This window comes from Pollicipes pollicipes, unplaced genomic scaffold (genome assembly GCF_011947565.3).
Source record: "Pollicipes pollicipes isolate AB1234 unplaced genomic scaffold, Ppol_2.1 Scaffold_4740;HRSCAF=5597_pilon_pilon_pilon, whole genome shotgun sequence".
Classification (NCBI taxonomy): domain Eukaryota; kingdom Metazoa; phylum Arthropoda; class Thecostraca; order Pollicipedomorpha; family Pollicipedidae; genus Pollicipes; species Pollicipes pollicipes.
This window is the reverse complement of record NW_023596545.1, coordinates 29,974,329-29,992,093: the sequence shown is the minus strand read 5'-3', so window position 1 is coordinate 29,992,093 and position 17,765 is coordinate 29,974,329. Positions and strand designations below refer to the sequence as shown.

General features: G+C 49.3%; 1 protein-coding gene across 1 annotated transcript in view; it reads right to left on the bottom strand.

Annotated features, from left to right (window-relative positions):
* LOC119098180 (atrial natriuretic peptide receptor 1-like) overlaps positions 1 to 17,765 on the bottom strand; it is a gene marked incomplete in the record, with an annotated part of 112,682 nt that overhangs the window by 20,228 nt on the left and 74,689 nt on the right. Inside the window, 2 exon segments of the mRNA XM_037221106.1 lie at positions 4,422 to 4,571; positions 14,870 to 15,038. Coding sequence (XP_037077001.1) covers positions 4,422 to 4,571; positions 14,870 to 15,038 — 319 coding nt within the window.

Here is a 17,765-nt window from a genome sequence, read left to right as displayed (position 1 = left end):
TAAGATGCATTATAACGTACGCGCGCAACTTTAGACTCACACTCAACTGAAAAACAACAAAGGCATCGGAAAAGCCCATTATATTTTGGCAGAAATTCCCCCTTCAGTTGGATTTTGAAATATAAAATCAAACGGCCGAAATTTATAACTTAAACACGCGATCGGGTGGGGGTTAAATTGACCCCCTCCCCGAAGGCTTTTCCGGAATGACTTCCGAACAGCGCAGTATAGCCGCGCCAAATTTTGTATAACAGTAGAAAATTAAACAGCGGATTGCTTGAGATAAAACATTGAATGTACCTTGAAGGGTCGCTGGCCTACGGCAGGTCAAAGACAGGCCATGCTTTCAGCGAAGTCAATTTCTAGGGAATCGTTGAATTTGATGCAACGACGGAGTGTTAAACGAAACCATACGTCTCTGAGATGCTTTCTTAGGCAACACAACAGTTGAATGAGCAAATTACATTGGCCTAAGGTATGACCTAAGGACCTAAACAAAAGTATGACCATAGGACCAAATTACATTGACCTAAGAACCTGGGCCGGTACCAACGCCGGCACCGATCACTAGAGAGCCGGTGCGAGCAAATTACATTAACCATTAGGTATGAAGGTCAGACAAAGGTCAAAACCAGCATGTTTTATTACACCAGGGCTTGCTGTGAGAGGTAGTTTTTATTGCTCATTTTGAATTTGTTGATAACAGGAACCACATTGTGCATTTCCCATGGTTTTCTTATAGGTCAGAATAGGTCATTGACCTAAAATGACCCAAGTCAACATTTTGTTTTCAGGAACGAACTGCCTAGCGTAATCATTGTCGCTTATTTAGATGCAAAACTCAGAGCAGTCTTGTATGATTTTGGTCACCATGACCTTCAAAAGGCCGATCAAGGTCACTGACCTTGAATAAGCATGCGACATTTTGCTTAGAAACGGTTATCTAGGTTCTGAGGCACTTTGGAGACCAACGTGAAATTTGACCTTGTTTGAACCTTGTTTTTCACGAAGATAATGACCTAGGAACCTTAAACTTTTGAATTAAGTGAGTTCACGTATAGGTCAACACACCCGGAAAGTTGGGTGTTTTTAGCTCTTTTAGTTCCCGAGATCTCAGGGGGTTTAAATTGTCCCCCCGCCCGAGCAAACGGTATTCAGCCGGCCGCCCGGGCGCGTTAAGACACTTAGAGTCGTCCTTTTTACCACACTCAGGTCATGCCATCGACGGTACGAAATACTCAGGTCATGCCATCGACGGTACGAAATACTCAGGTCATGCCATCGACGGGACGAGAGACATATGCCATAATGTACACCCATGATCCACTGCATGCCAATCATCAAATTCAATTGTTATTATATGCATATGTCCATATGATATATGGTCACATTCATGATGTGATATGATATCATATGAATATTTCACATAACTGTATGGATATTATTATACGGATGTGGTAACCGGATGTGGTAACATCCATTATTTTAAGCTTAAATATACAAGCTTAGCTTACAGCTAACAAGCTTAGATGTACAACTACCATTCGGCATCAAGACAACCGCGGGTTGTTTACCATCAGGTCACCTACAGTCAGCCATCAGCTGGTTGAGCTATTTTAGACATACATTTCGACGGCTCCCATTTTGCGGCCACCCGTCCAGGATCGGTGGAGCTTCCCGGCGAGGCGGCGGACGGCGAGCAAGCCGCCCATGGTCAGGCCCTCCTCCCCCGCCGAACCAAACACGACCATTAGGCCCAGCGCTAAGTGTGGATCTGCCCGACGCTCCTGCCGATCGGCCCACAACAGGGCGGCGCCTGCTGTTGATCGATGCCGAGGGGGAAAACAGCGCGTGTTGCCCGTCCAGGTGGGGCGCCGGATGCGTGAAGCCTGTGTGCGAAAGGTCGAGGGGGAGGGGGAGGGGTAGGGGGCTCCCAGGGTGAGTATTTAGAGGGCCGTTTCCGATGTTGTTCGCCAGTTGCGTAGATCCCTGCCACTTTGGGACGTATTGTCAATGCGTGTGGCTCCGCTTTGGCTCGTCTAAATATTATCATCAGTCTGAAGAGTGGAGGTGGGGCACCATGGCTATGGGCGCACAACCATATGTGGGGAGAAAGCCATTTATAGTGCCTGACCGGACCTATCATCCCACCAATACCCCGGCATCCGCTTCATGACAAGCTGTGTGGCTCACATGAGTGCGTGTTGATGTCGGGTGTACCGGAGTCACAACATGCCGAGTCGTGCGCTAACATCATCTGGCTCGTATGCTAACCAACTGGCTCCTCAGTAAAAATTCGCTCTTGTAGGGAGGCGTGACAGCAGCAGACGGCAGCGCACAAACATGCAGCCCGGCAGCAGTGCAGCGCACGCACCTCCCCCCCCCCCCCCCCTCCCCCATACAATCTACGGGCCGTCATCTACGGGTTGCCAACCCGTATACAGCTTAATTTTGAAATCCCGTTGACAGTTAAATTACAAAGACTGCAGAAAGTGCATTCAGCCCAGCCGTAATAAGGAACCACCATCTACGGCCATCACCTTTATCAGCAACGCCGCTTATGTATTCATGGCTTTTAAAATTTGCAGCTCACCTAAAGAAGATGTTTCTGTCGCATTATAGCCAACTTTGCGGTGTATTGTACGTTTTCGATTCGGGTTTGTGACTTAGATCAAGACGGTACGGTATAGCATAGATAGCATAGATAAATATGCACAGTCCCAGAGAGCGTCTGCTATCGATAAAAGAGATGTAGTCTACGCTGACGGATCGATCTACAGGGCGGACATTACCAAACGTAGGAGAAAACCATTCGAGGGAAATCAAATGAGCCAAAGACGAATGAAGGCCACGTAAAGAAAAATCACAAAGTCATTTGGTGGTTGCCACCAGCTGTTTCGGTAACACATATTATCAAACGAGGTCACTAAAATAACGTGCCAGGACCGAGATCGCAGTCGCACTTTCCGTCCAAGAACGGAGGTCCACGGCAGAAACTTCACAGCGGCCAACTTCTTTAAAAAAGTCATTCCGACCCCAGCGTCGTATGCTTTTTACGAAATGTCGTGTGACGGGACGTCGGTGAAATTTAAAACCATTCTTCCACTAATTGCGTTATGACATCCGAAAGATGAAGAGATTATGACAAGTTACTTGAAGACCATGAAGAGGCAGTGACAAGTTACTGGAAGACCATGAATAGACAATGACAAGTTACTTGAGAACCATGAAGAGACGATGACAAATTACTTCATTCCAGCCGTAACAAGAGGCTGCCATCTACGACTATGGCTGGTATCTACGGCACTTTCCGAAAATGTAGCATTCTACCACAAATGCCAATTATCACCAGACGCTACCCTGAATGGCTCCATAGCTTTCACAGCAACCAAGCAGACCGAGACACTTTCTACCAATTTGTGCCTATTTTTGTCCAAACAACTGCATGCGATTAAGTTGTTAAAATACTCCAGGCCCCTTCAACAATGCTTTCTCAGATAAAATCGCAATGAAGCAAAAGGATCTACCACACGCACGAGCAGACTAAACAGGAGATCCCAGCATTCCGCAAACCGACTGAAAGGGGTACATCCCATCAAGGATTTCCACACAAGGTTTTTGTTTACTGCGTGAAATACCACCGTCTGGCCACTTTCCTCTTACGTCTGTTTCTTTCAGTGAGCAGTGCGTCAGTGGTGTCACCCTGCCATGCACAACGATCCTATCGACCGCTCACGCCAGCGCCGGCGGCGGCCGGTCCCGCGGGGACCTGCGCTTGAAAGCGGCGTTCCGCTAATGAATGACTCTGCAGCGGCTGCAGCGGCGCTTCGGGACGCGTGAGCGGCGCCAGGCGCCAATCCGGCTAAGAGCAGGGCGCTGCCGGGCCGGCCGACCGGCGGCGCCAGCTCGGCGCGGACAGCGGTGCCCCTCGGCTCAGCCAGAGCCGCCGCGGCTCACAGCAAATCACAGTCGCAGTTCTGTCGGCGCGACGGGAGCCAGTGGCGATGGCTTCGCTCAGAGGGAGATGGGGTGCTTTCTTCGTTCAGAGTGAGAGCTCGACGACCACATGCGACGCTTATATCACCTTCACATCAATAGCGGTGTTCAAAAGCCAGAAGGCTTCTGAAAACCAAATTCATATGTCCATCATCTTTGGGCAGATGGGCGAATTGCTACGACGAACCACGAGACAAAACAATGGGAAAATTGAGTCAATACGTCAACCTAAAGCTGTCAACAAAGTTGCAGGCTGCAATCCAGCAGCCCCCGCCAGCACCACCAGCCTGGCTGGGAGGTGCCATCGGGCCGACCCACCGAAATGTCAGACCGTGAACTCTACGCTCGCAAGCGACGGATGTTGTTCCCACCGAACACGATCTCTAGGGAGATCTGATATACCAGCGTTTAGGCAGCTGACTTACTTCGGAAGGAGCTGGTACAGGAGTTCTTCACATTTGCGCTTTTCATCTAAGTAGTCGGCCGTTCGTTCTTCGACGAGAGCCTCGAGGTTGTTGGCGTACTGCTCCATCCGGGACAGGAGATTGTCCAGTATATTACCGCTCTCATTGTCCCTGAAATCGCAAGACGCTGAACCTTCAGTTTTCAGTTCATTGCTTCCAGTGCCCATGCAGCATCCAGACCACAGACAGACACGCATGCTAGAGCTGGAAATTCAGTTGGACGTTCAATGCAGCTGGTGCAAACCATGTTTTCACTTCCATTCTGTCGCTAATGATCTTCTAGACGTGGGTACAGTTTGTCAGTGCTGCTCTGCTTTAGTGCTGGTCAACGACTTCGAGCGAGTCCTGCCACGGACGATGTTACGATGTTACGATATTACGATGCCCGATTAACAAACAATTAACTGAACAAAACGGACATGCCCATCGCACAGCTATGTGTATGTGTGTGTGTATGTGTGTGTGCATCTGCAGCATATGGGCTTTTAATCAGCATCGCCCACGGATATATGACAGCCGTAGAACATTACTTACAATGAATACAGATATTGTCAAGTGACCCGCGGAGCTAGCAGCCCGTTTTCTTTTTCTTTTGTCTCCGGTTCATGATGTATGCAGTGGACTGAGTGGTGTGAGCCCGTCAAATTTCCAAAAAGTGACGAAATCGCAACGATTAGCTCGCGTGATGTTATAATGACGGACCGTATAATCACAAATAAATTCAAAGAAGATATACACTCGGATAGATATGCATGTAAAAGGATCAGATTTACACATGTATTTCCAGACTTCAAAAGCAGTTGAGAGACAAGCGAGGTGATTTTAAAGATAATTTTCCGTTTGATCACGGGCCATACAGTGCAGCCAAGGACCCCGCTTTGCAGTAAAGCTTTGTCGTGGGAATAGAAACACAACATCTGCCAGCAAAAATACACGACCGTAAAATCAAACGCAGCGTAAAACGGCGAACAGGGGCATTAAAGCTCCCACTTTGGCTACGAAGCTCTTGGCTTCTGCGAGGCTCGTGCGTCACTGCTCTTCCGGACGAGACACGTGTGGGGGGAGGGTAATTCGGGTGCGGGGGTGGCCATCCTCAGCAGTGCTGCCCAATCGGTGGCTGACAGCCAGAGGCTTCTCGTCCTCATTTGGCGGCACATACCTTAAAGGGGTGGGTGGGCCACGTGAAAACAGCTTTAGACGACATCAGTCGAATGTTCGAAGCAACGTCTAGATATAAGAGGCTGTTAGCCGCATGGGTTATATCACAATGAGATTGAATCTCTTCTGGACTAATCGATACTTTTAGTAACAAGAAAGTTGCATCAGCAATGACAAGCGATCCCATAGTATTAAAACGCAAACAAACCGAAAAAGTTATCAGCCGCTGCAGCGCTCCCGCGACAGATCCCGGAGCCAGGGACAGAGCCACACCGATCAGAATGCCAAAAGTCCCAATAGCCTAAACTTGTGACCACCCTGGGGGCTTCCCAGCACGGGTGAAAAAGCTTCTGATTTACCGGACATGATCGGTGACAAAAATCGGCACTTTTGCGAGTTCATTGGTGACAGAATTGCAGAAATGTAAACAAGTTACAAAAGACCGGACCATATTTCAAAATACCATCCCAGCTAGACAAAGCTTATCTTGGTGTGTGACTTAGCATTGGTTGGTACTCGCTAATTCTTGCGGCGTGAGCTTGTGCAGAGCACATGTCGGAGCGTTGGTGTTTCGCTCTTTGGGTAAGTTGAGCCACAAGATGCTGCCAAATATAGTAGCTTTAATCAGCATAGTTTTAAGAAGATGACAGAAATATACTACAAACTACACTATATCAGTGCTGACGTCACAGATCAGTGGTGACACAATGCTCTTCCATTGCCCCTTAGATCTGTGCTTCTCACCGACTTTTCAGCCAAGATTCACCTCGCATACTCAACAGCACAGAAAGCCAAATGACTAAGCTTGCTACTAGTCGTAAGAATTGTGGCTGGCCACAGCATCTAACGGCGAATGAGGTCAGCTGGCTCCACAGAGTTTAAAAGCGTCCTGTCATTTGGGACAGACGGGCTCGAATGCGCCCCACGCAGTAACGAATTTGGTTCAGTGGCAGGCTGTGGGCTGCCGTTGGATGTGTGAAAAGCTAACAAGCTATAGCTGGGAGAAGCTAACTGGCATGAAAAACGCAGCCAATCGTCAGTTCCGTAAGGCGCTGTGCAGCTTTTCCAAGTGCCGGCCATTAAAGGTGTACCTGGTAATGGCGTTACAAATCCCTGCCGATCTCGGAAGCTTATTGTTTGGAAAAACCCGACCTGCAGCTTCAGAAGTGAACGGAGGACGTTGGAGCGACACATGTCAAGGATTCATCCAAGGTTTTCTGCTGCTAAGAGTAACAGCGGCTTTGGGGTAAGATGCCGAGCATCGCTGGTGTAGGCCTCTCACGCTGCTGGTCGCGGCTCAGATCTGGCGCTCTGACCGGTGGATAAGCGGGGGATAAAACGCTCTTAGTTGCCATCATGTTGTATATTGAGTTAAATTAAGGTGTTAGAGGTGTTCAAAAATGTCGTTTGCATCTGTTCATACCAATATTGTATATGTTTGCATTAATTAGTTGCATCATGTTAGAAAGTACAAATTCTGCGCAGGTAATATTCATGCGAAAATAGTAAAGGTCTTCAATGCTTCCAGCTGATTGTAAGAAGACGTCACAGAACCAAAAGTGATATTATTTCAGGTGCTTGTAACTAACATGTTATCGGTAGATGTGGAGCTATACCGATACAGTTTTGCAACACGCGTAGAGGTGAGTCCGCCTCTAAAATGCACTTCAAGCGGCTTTTCATCCAGATTTCACGAAATTTCTTGTCAGAGTTGGGGGCGTGAGTGTAGTCTCAAAACTAGCTTTGAGACTACTACCTACTACCGAAGCCAAGCGCTACTACCGAAGACATACTTATTTGCCATAAGCCAAAAACTCTTAACATGATGATTAATGAAACATGATGGATAAAATGATAAAAATGGGAAAATTCATCCACGACGCATAAGTCCGTTCAATTATATTCAACCATCACTCAGTGTCTGATGGCTAGCAAATGATGCTTAAGTGCAAATGATCCCGCAAAACACAAGGGTTTAATTTTCATGCCGCACTCCATTTCATTTGCATTTATTGTTGTGCTCCGCATCTAGAGTTACACTGGAACGGTTTCTGAAAAATTGGCTCCAGGTGACAGTTGAGACGTGTCCAAATTTTGTCGGTGACAAAAAAGGCCCCTTTTCACCCCTGCTTACTAGATCCGACGCATCGTCACCAGGTCTTAGACAACCCCGCAACCCGCCCGACCCACCCCCGACCCCGAGTGAGAGCTGACTGCGGCCAGCCGACCGCCTCAAAAATAGCGGCGCCTGGGGGACCCATGGCGCCACATTTCACGTTCCGACAGCGGACATTCGAAGCCGCTGCAGCGTGCGAGCTATGTGACGTCACCTAACGACCTTCCAAGCCAGCTTTGGGCCGACGGCCGGTGCAGCTCTATGGGCCGTAATTGGCGTCCCAAAGGTCGCCGGTCGGAGTGGCAAGAGATGCACCTTGCCGACGGCCCGGGCCGCCCGATCGTTACCAGGTGAGAGCGACGGGCCAGGCGACGGCACCACAGCTAGGGCCTGCAGCTGCAGGGTGCGCCGCCACCCACCGGCGCTGCTCTACGGGGCACCAGAGTGCGGCTCCATATAGCACTCTACCTGCCTAACGCACGGGTACGCTTGCACAGTGTTCTCCAGACGCCCGGCGCACGGGGAGCTCCTGGCGTTTTCGGCGGCTACCGAGCACGCCGATACCAGCCGGCGTAGTTATGTTTTGTGTAGGTTACGTTTGCATACGACTTGTGAACATCTCGGCTTCACCAATCCGGACCACCCTGGTGTTGAATAAACGATGGCTTAAACGCGTTATGGACCCGGCAGGAAGCGCGGGGCACCTAAGCTTTGTATTCATAAGGCTGGTCGCCGACCGCCGAGCGCTGGGTAAGTGAACTGCCGCTCTGTTCAGTATCTAACTGCAGGGCTCTAGCTTCAAGTGCATCAAGCGCTTTTCGTGTCTCATTTGCGAGCTAGCTCGGTGACGCTTCAGTTGTGGTCAAATAAGCGCCTTTTCCATTTGACAATGTCACGACTTCAGCTCAGGTGCCGTAACATCAATCGGGTCCGAAGGGCTTTATTGGAGAATGTACGACATTACCAGATATATATTGACATCTTGGTGCATTTCAGTGCAATTGGGATGACACAAACATTGAAGGATATTCCCGAATGAACGCATTCCGCAAAAACACACATCCATCCAAGCTTTAAACAAGATCTATCTCTAACTACGGTGAAAAAAGAGCTCGCAAAAGGTTGATATTGCACGAATAAGCCAGCTGCCTAACGATATATTAGTTACATTAGAACTTATAACCGTCAACATTTGAAATGAGTCACTAGAATGTGTCGCAGACTTGAGTTCCCCTTGCATCCCAGCCGAAGGGCAACGCAAGGGCCGGATTACCCTTGCATCCCAGCCGAAAGGCAACGCAAGGGCCGGATTACCCTTGCATCCCAGCCGAAGGGCAACGCAAGGGCCGGATTACCCTTGCATCCCAGCCGAAGGGCAACGCAAGGGCCGGATTACCCTTGCATCCCAGCCGAAGGGCAACGCAAGGGCCGGATTACCCTTGCATCCCAGCCGAAGGGCAACGCAAGGGCCGGATTACCCTTGCAACCCAGCCGAACGGCAACGCAAGGGCCGGATTACCCTTGCATCCCAGCCGAAGGGCAACGCAAGGGCCGGATTACCCTTGCATCCCAGCCGAAGGGCAACGCAAGGGCCGGATTACCCTTGCATCCCAGCCGAAGGGCAACGCAAGGGCCGGATTACCCTTGCAACCCAGCCGAACGGCAACGCAAGGGCCGGATTACCCTTGCATCCCAGCTGAAGTGCAACGCAAGGGCCGGATTACCCTTGCATCCCAGCCGAAGGGCAACGCAAGGGCCGGATTACACTTGCAACCCAGCCGAACGGCAACGCAAGGGCTGTAGTTGTAGGCGTTACGGATCCACAGCTCGCTGAGGGTTGTGTGACTGATGTTTAGAGCTTGGCTAAGAACGGCCGCACTTCAAGATATGGTGTCAACCTGAATGTGTTATTGGCTGAACTGTGCAGAAGGGTGCGGTATACTCATCTCGTCTATTTTTGAATCCTCCTTTTTATCACGAGTTAAATTCCTGCGCCGCTACAACTTTGCAAGTGTGTGGCCATAGTGTGGGACGCTGTGGGAAACAAGTACCATACAGGGGTGCTTAGAAAATGGCTGCGCTATAATCCATTGCGTTACGGCTAATGACATTGCTCAACAGTGGAATATTCGGAAATGCTGAATTTATTGGGACTGGAAAGCTGCTTTATGAAATCATGATTTTCCCATTGTTCTATAAGCAATACAATCCATTTGACAGGCCCACTTCTTAAAGGCCAAAAATCAAGCATTATTGAAATTTGCTCCCAGGTTTGTTACCAGTTTTGAATGTATCCATTAAAAATATTATTAATATACAATTTTTTGTTTTCCTCTGGATATTCCAAAAGCCTGTCATTTAAATATAAAAGCCGTCCATTGAATATTGGGCATCGCGCTTGCGTCATCCCAATGCTTGTATCTGGAGGAAAGGTATTGAAGCTTTAGGATAAGCTATGCTAATTTGTCACACGTAATCCTATATTCTAGACGTGCATAGCTCACATGCTTGTCTGCAATGTGCAGGAAATGGCATAAGTTGGCATTAATCACGCCTCAACACCTAAATTTGTTTTACGCATTCCATCAAAAATAATCTTGAAGTAACGGACATAACAGGATTCTGAAAATGGAATGACTATCATCAGCAGCAGGAAAACAATTCGACGGCACTTCAAAATGCTGGAAAAGAGCAATTGACACAGGAAATTACATACGCCGTTGTCCTCTCCGGGACGCCAAGTTCCCAAGCATGACTAATGGTGCGGCGAGAGGATTGGTTTGTTAGCGTGAGGTGATGGCGGTTCAAGGACCTTCCAAGAACCAAGGAAGTTCAAGGACGAGTAAGGCTGCGACGTATTTACGTTAAGGTTCGTAAATAAGGCTGCTGGGATTCTGTTGAGGTTCGTGCCGGAAGATTGCTGATCGATTTCAAGAAAATGTGAGAGGATTTCGTGGACGATTTTCAGAGCGATTTTGCTGGTGCAGTGGGTGCGGTGGCTGGCATGAACAGTCAGAGAAGAAAAGCAATTGAGCCTGCGCTTTGGTCAGGGCGTGACTCCGGTCAGAGTAAAAGGGGAACTGAGGTTGTCCTCAGACGTAGACGCGAATCCGGTCCGAGAAGAAGGGAACTGAGGCTGTGCTCAGAGGTAGACGCGGGTCCGGTCAGATAAATATGGGAACTGAGGCTGTGCTCAGACGTGGGGCGTGGATGCGGTCACGCCTAATCCACGACAAGTTTCTGCAGTGGATGTACGGTCCATTTGCGCTGTCCCTTGACGCGAGGGGGTGAAGAAAAGGTTCTGGCAACGTTAGAAGGATATTGCGACCACTACAGGTGCTAGCGGTCTTGCCGCAGCTGATAGGCTGAGCTGGATATGTGATGCGGTACAGAGGCGGACGGCGCAAAAGTCTCTTGTAGACAGCAGAAGCACCTCTACACTGCTCGCGCCGACAACGGGAAGGGTCCTGGACTGAGCCATAAAGCCAAGCTGGAAATGGAAAAGCTGCTCTCGGCTGGTATCTCCCAGCCACTGCAGGTGTGTTATTTGAACTGAATGTTGACAACCGATTAGGTGCAGTCGGGTCCACATCATTTGACCCCACATAGCAAGTCTGTTCTGTTTGTACTTCATACCTAATGCTGAAAATTAGCCATTTCACTAGTATGACGATCTGCCCTCCGCCCCCCCCCCCCCCCCCCGGTTTCGAAAGAGACTACAACCCGTGAATTGAGCAGGCCTCTGTAAGTTAAGAGAAATGTTCCACATTTGAAGATATTGAAGTAATCACCAGATCTCATGAAATAAGCTCTCTCATAACACTTGAGATACTTTTAAGAGGACAAGGATGCTCTAGACAGCACGATTTATTTGCGAAGTAAATACGCCCTTCAGTGCGTCTTTGTTATTGTCATCGTACCTCGCACAACATTGATTCATAGCCAGCTGACGGTCGTTGTGTCTAAAAATCGTGCTCATGAACGGCAGATATGAACAACTTGACCGCTATATTTTCTTGGCCTTGATGGTCGCATGGCTAATGGAATGACAAGATTTAAATGACGTCATTATGATGTCATGAATGCCTTGGTGACCTTGAAGTAAGTGTCCCGATATATTCTGTACATGTTCGTGGGCGTGTAACGCAGCAAATGGAATGGTTTCGGTGTTAAAAAGGGCAGGGCTGTGAGCTACATGTAATGGTCTTCAAGATGGCTCCTTGAATTAAAGACCCCATATAAATGTGGAGCATTCCCTTTAAGCGTCAGTTTTGTCTCTTTCCACTTGGTCCCTCGCCCAACCATCTGGGCGTGCAAGACTACCTATTCACCTGTCCTTGGTAAGGTCACGATGCGTGAAAAGAAAACCTGAATAGCTGTTTGACCTGAAGCCATTGGGCCATTAGGCGGTGGCCTGACCTTATCAGTAGCTGCTATGTGACCTGTTTCACCAATTGAATGAGGAGGTGACTGTGTCTGTGGCTGCTGCATAAGGTTTGACAGGGAACCTGTCTGAGGTATCCTGACTGTGGTCTGGTTGGCCTGTCAGGTAGCGGCCTGGCAATTCCTGTGGTGCTGCATGACCTTGATGAGCTGTCTAGTAGACTAGTAGTGCCTGGACCATGCCTGTGGCTGCATTGCGACACGTCGGATGGTGGGTGGTAACCTGACTGTATGATCTGGTTAGCCTGGCAGGTGGCCACCTGAGTGTGGGATCAGGTTTTTAACATGATCATGTCTGCTGTATGTGTATATATATATATATATATATATATATATATATATATATATATATGTATGTATATATTACGACATGTTGGTTGTACCTTACAGCAAATTTCGCGTGTATGACCTGGATCGTTTGTTCAATGTTTCGCGCAGTGCGCTTGTTGCTTTCATGACGCCGGCTGAGACTCGTTGATTAACCAAAACCAAACAAAAGTAAGTTCAAACAGACCAATGTAGTGAAGTGTTTCCCATGTCCTACCGGGGACTGTGAGGTGCGCAGTGTGAACTACATTGACGTGACTATAACAAAGCTCAGCCGACGTTTCACCTTCCTGGACCTTAGCTTGCTCAGCCAACCTCAACCTTGTCTGTGCCGCCTCCCGCACTTGCGGGAGGGGGCACCGAAAACACATGCACGTAGACACCACAGCACGCCAGTCACCAGACATGAGTAAGCCAAGAACACCATAATCCTTGCACACATCACAAACCATAGACGCCTCACCACACTTGAATCATCACGCACCAGAGACGTGGTATCCATCAACATACAAAACCAAAACGCACACAACTACCACTTCACGACACGCAGCTGAAAGGACGGACCCTCGTGATGCAAGCCTACGGGACCAGCAAACTTTCAACTCGATACGGTGAAAATGTAAAACTTTCAAAGATACAAGTGTGCCTGAAATTAGAGCATGTGTGTTGACTGTACAGTGTTATCGGCTCTTGACCTCGTAAGAGGTATCCGTGAGCTAATCATCGTGTTTGTGGAACCATCATCGTGGAAAACGTGCAGTAAATGTGGTGGCAAAAATCAATTTGCAAAAATGTGCAAAAATCGCCAGGTGGACGAGTCCAATCTCAGGAAGCGAGGGATTGCCACGAGAGACGAAATCGCACGTCATGATTTTGCGTTCACGCCTGGTAATGGCGTTGAAAACAGTGATCGGCTGACGGAAGTAAAACTGAATGGCCAGATTATAAAGACACTGGTCGACACTGGAGCATTAGCGGACATTACAGTCAGCAAAGACCTTGTAAAACTGGCCGGCATCAAAGCGGCAAAGACGAACCGGCGACTGCTACCGCATGGATCAAAAATCCCGCTGAAGCTGGACGGTCAATTCTTGACAACGACTATAGCCAACGATCGAGAAGTCCAGAGCCGTTGGCTCATAACAGCTCATCGGCAAGTCTTGCCCCTCAGTAGAATAACAGCAGAACTACTTGGTCCGATAACAACTGGAGGACGTGTCAATCAAGTGACTAAAAAGTGGCCCGCTAGGTTGTCGCTGAAACAAGTCCTCGACGAGCACAAGGAAGTTTTTGATAACAAGTTGGACAGCCGGCCGACATCAAGGCCAGCCCGAACTTAAAAGAAATGTCAGAGCCAGTGTTCAGGAGAGCGAGGCCCGTGCCGCATACGCTGCAAGACGAAGTCGACAGAGAGCTGAAAAAGTGGGAAGACTCAGGGATCAAGTGGGAAGTATCGAATATTCTGACTGGGATACACCCATGACGGTGGTGCCGAAACATGCGGTGGATGTGCGCAAGCCCATCCGGTTCCAAGCGGGCCAAATCTGACGGCCAAGAGTTAGGGCCACTTTATTCTCAGGGGGTGTGAGTTGTTACGTCGGTCATTGACTCAAGCGTTATCGGTTATTGACCTGATGAGAGGTACCCGTGTGTTAACCATCACGCTGAGAGCGAGATAAAATAGTTGTAGGCGTTCTCCGCAAAGAAATAGGTTTTAGTCCAAAATGTAAACTACTCGAATGCAGCGCACTTTTGTATAACTGCAAACTCTGACTTATAACATGATGCAACATGCAAATGTCATTTTTCAAATGCCTGGAGCATGTATTTTGTAGGGATACGATGAAACCAAGCTTCGTACTGGGCTTGTAGCTGTAAGTTCAAAATGTAATAATTACCTTAAAATGATCACCAAACTGATCGAAACGTTGAGAAATAGATATACTTTGGCAACATTCTGCATTGTCACATCGCATACGACAAACGCATTATATTTATATATACACATATCTTTATAAATAAATATATATATATATATATATATATATATATATATATATATATATATATATTTGTCAGGAGTTTTAGCGGGAACAGGTGTCAATTCTGATCACGTCCTGGCTGCCACGGGACTTTGTTCTTGCCTGACCCTCTGTAAAACCTAGACTCTGGAACCATGCGAATGACAACACGTCTACCGGACAGGCATACACAATTCGACAACCAGGTCCAGCCACCTGTCAAACAATAAAGGGCACCTGGAGCGAACCTGAAGGCCTCATGTGGGCAGCTGCGAGCGCCTGCCGCCCTGGCTCTGTGACGTCTGGGCCGCTGACAGCCGGCTGGGGGAGGGGGAGGGGCTTACTTGTTCAGCCGGCGGATGATGCCCTTGAGCGCCTGGAAGTCGGGCCGGTCCACGGGGTCCTCGGACCAGCAGCGGCGCATCATCTGCAGCACCTCCTCATCGGCCACGTCCTCCTCCGTGGCCGGACGGAACGGCGGCTTCTGGCCGTTCCGCACGTTTTCGACAATCTCTGCAACGGTGACGTCAGCGGTAATGGCGACGCGGCGACGTTCGAGGCCCACTGTCAGCTCTGCTCAGGCCAGCAATCGGTCGGCACAGGGCGGCGTCGGAGGCTGGTGACGCAGGCGAGGCAGATTGACCATTCACTGAAAAACCCTCGGATTTAGCGAAAATTGAGATGTGACTGAGCTGAGGCAGCGATTTTGCGACCTGACGTAATGCTGCTCTTGTTATTTTGTGTTTGTGTTGCAAGTTTCGTATCTGCATGCCTACCTATAATTCAAATTCCACCTTGAAAAGGTAGGGGTGGGGTTTCGATGCGTGGGACATATTTTGAAGTGCTTGCGTGATGGACTGGTGAAGACCTGACTCGTTCCAGTACTTCTCAAGAATTAAACATAAAGTTTGTCAGTCAATAGTTGCTATATGCTAGTCCTTACACTCACTAGCACTCACAACACAGCGCAATATCCACGTGCACAACCAACATGGGCTTTGCATCTTCATACCACGTGAGCGTATGAGCATACGTGACAGCAAACAGTCCACCTTATATTCTAGCTACAATCGGAAACAAGCCATAGTCACATGTTACGGAAATGATGTCATAACTAACCAATGAGAAGCGAGAACGACATCGAACGATGGTAAGCTGAACCGATCACAGAGTGTGATCGTCTTGCGATCCCGGAACTATCCAATGCAACAGGTGGCTGGTGAGGCGCTGACGGTGATTTTTAAAGGAAGTATCAAATCACATTAAAGATGGTACACATAGTTAAGTTTACGACGAAACACATGGCATGTGGTGAATGACAGGGGGGGGGGGGGGGCGTAACCTAGTCGGAACTAGGTCTGGCAATCACACGGTGACGTCACCACGGGAGTGCCCGGGGGCATTTACGTGTTTAAGTGCAAAACAACACTGATTTTTTGACAATCGTTTTCGAATGTTACTAAGGCGTTTTTTTCCAACGAAAAGTGTCTGAAGACCTTTATTAGTATGTCTCCTAGCCATAGCAAAACCCGGGGACAAAGCAACTGTGTCTGGTCACATATTCCAACACAAGCCCGGATCACTGTACCATGCCTTGCATCCAATAAAGGAGACTTTTACCACAATGTGGGGTGATTATCATCCTTGCTGTCACATATTGTTTCGGACGTGCGGTCCAGATGCGGGCTGTTTCGAGCCGGCGACACGTATAGACGAAGTCAGCTGAATGCAAGTGAGATATTATGGTGTTCAGCCGATACGAAGGCGATAGCAGCTGTTCTCAATGCTTGGAGAGGTACCTGACATTTTCCTAGCGTGATGACATGAGGAGTCGGAAGGACAGATGCAATGCCATTTTACCTGGTGTCTATAATAACAATGTCTGGAGCGGTTGTAATCACGTGTTTAGGGTCGAAAGCGATGGTTTCCACCTAGCTCATTCTCTGAGATATTGGAGATTACGTTCCCAAGCTATGGGAAGGTCTACAACAGTTATGTTTGCGCTCCCAGCAGTCATGTTTGCACTCATGGCCTCTAAAACGTCAGCTCTCAACGCCACAACACAACACATGGGTGTACACCAACTCAGCGGAACAGCCCACCTCCATTACACCGTTCAGATTTGATTTATACACCGTGCACAGGTCCGCATAATGTTCTTCACGCGTCAGGTAACGCATAGCATGTACCGCGCACCCGCCAGGAAGGCGTTGAGAAAAACGAACACTGTCGCCTACCTGCTCTAGTGAGCTGCCAGTGCCGCTTTGCCACAGAACCGCCGCATTGAGAACAGCCAGGTCACAGGAGACCATCTCAGTTCGGTAACATAATATCGCCACCTGTTGCTCCAGCGCAGTCAGGTCCAGGGAAGGAACTTCCGCTCCAGCCCAGTCCGGTCAGATGACGGGCCTCCTCCTCCGGTGCAGCAGATGACGAGCCGCCTCCTTCAGTGTAGCAGGCGACGGGCCGCCTCCTCCAGTGTAGCAGATGACGGGTCGCCTCCTCCGGTGCAGCTCAGTCAGATCACGGGCAGCCTCCTCCGGCGTAGCAGGCCACGGGCCGCCTCCTCCGGTGCAGCTCAGTCAGATCACGGGCAGCCTCCTCCGGTGTAGCAGACCACGGGCAGCCTCCTCCGGTGTAGCAGACCACGGGCCGCCTCCTCCGGTGCAGCTGGGCCACCGCTCACCTTGCAAACTGACGTCCCTTCAGCCTCTCGCAGTGCTGCAGAGCTTCCTTTTGGCGCACTCAGCTCAGAAAGCTGAGCCGGATGAACGTGCGCAGCCGAACAAACCGGCTAACCACCCGGACATCCAGGGGACCTGGCACCGCGCACAGGGTCGCTACCATCGACTCGATGACTCTCGGGCAGCGGGAGAGTCGGTCTGGTTCGAGATGGTGACGTGTACAGAAGGTCGACTCCACCGTTTTTAACTTCTCCATCCACTTGGTGGTTGGGGCACTCATACCGCCCGGCAGTATATAACACAACGGCAGTGCTGCCATCATTCAAAAGGCTGACAGTTGGTGGAAGGGACCAAAATCACCTGCCACACCCCATGACCATTCGCTCATCACATGGAATAAGTTTGGCTGTGTTGCAGAAAGCGCGGGGAAATGCGCTCTCTCCTGCCAACGGTCGCCAGAAACCGCCAGTACCACGTGCGGCTTGCGGCCGAGTCTTTTTCACACTTAACGCGATATTTTGGCAATCAGGGGACCTAGAACCGCGATTCCAACTGC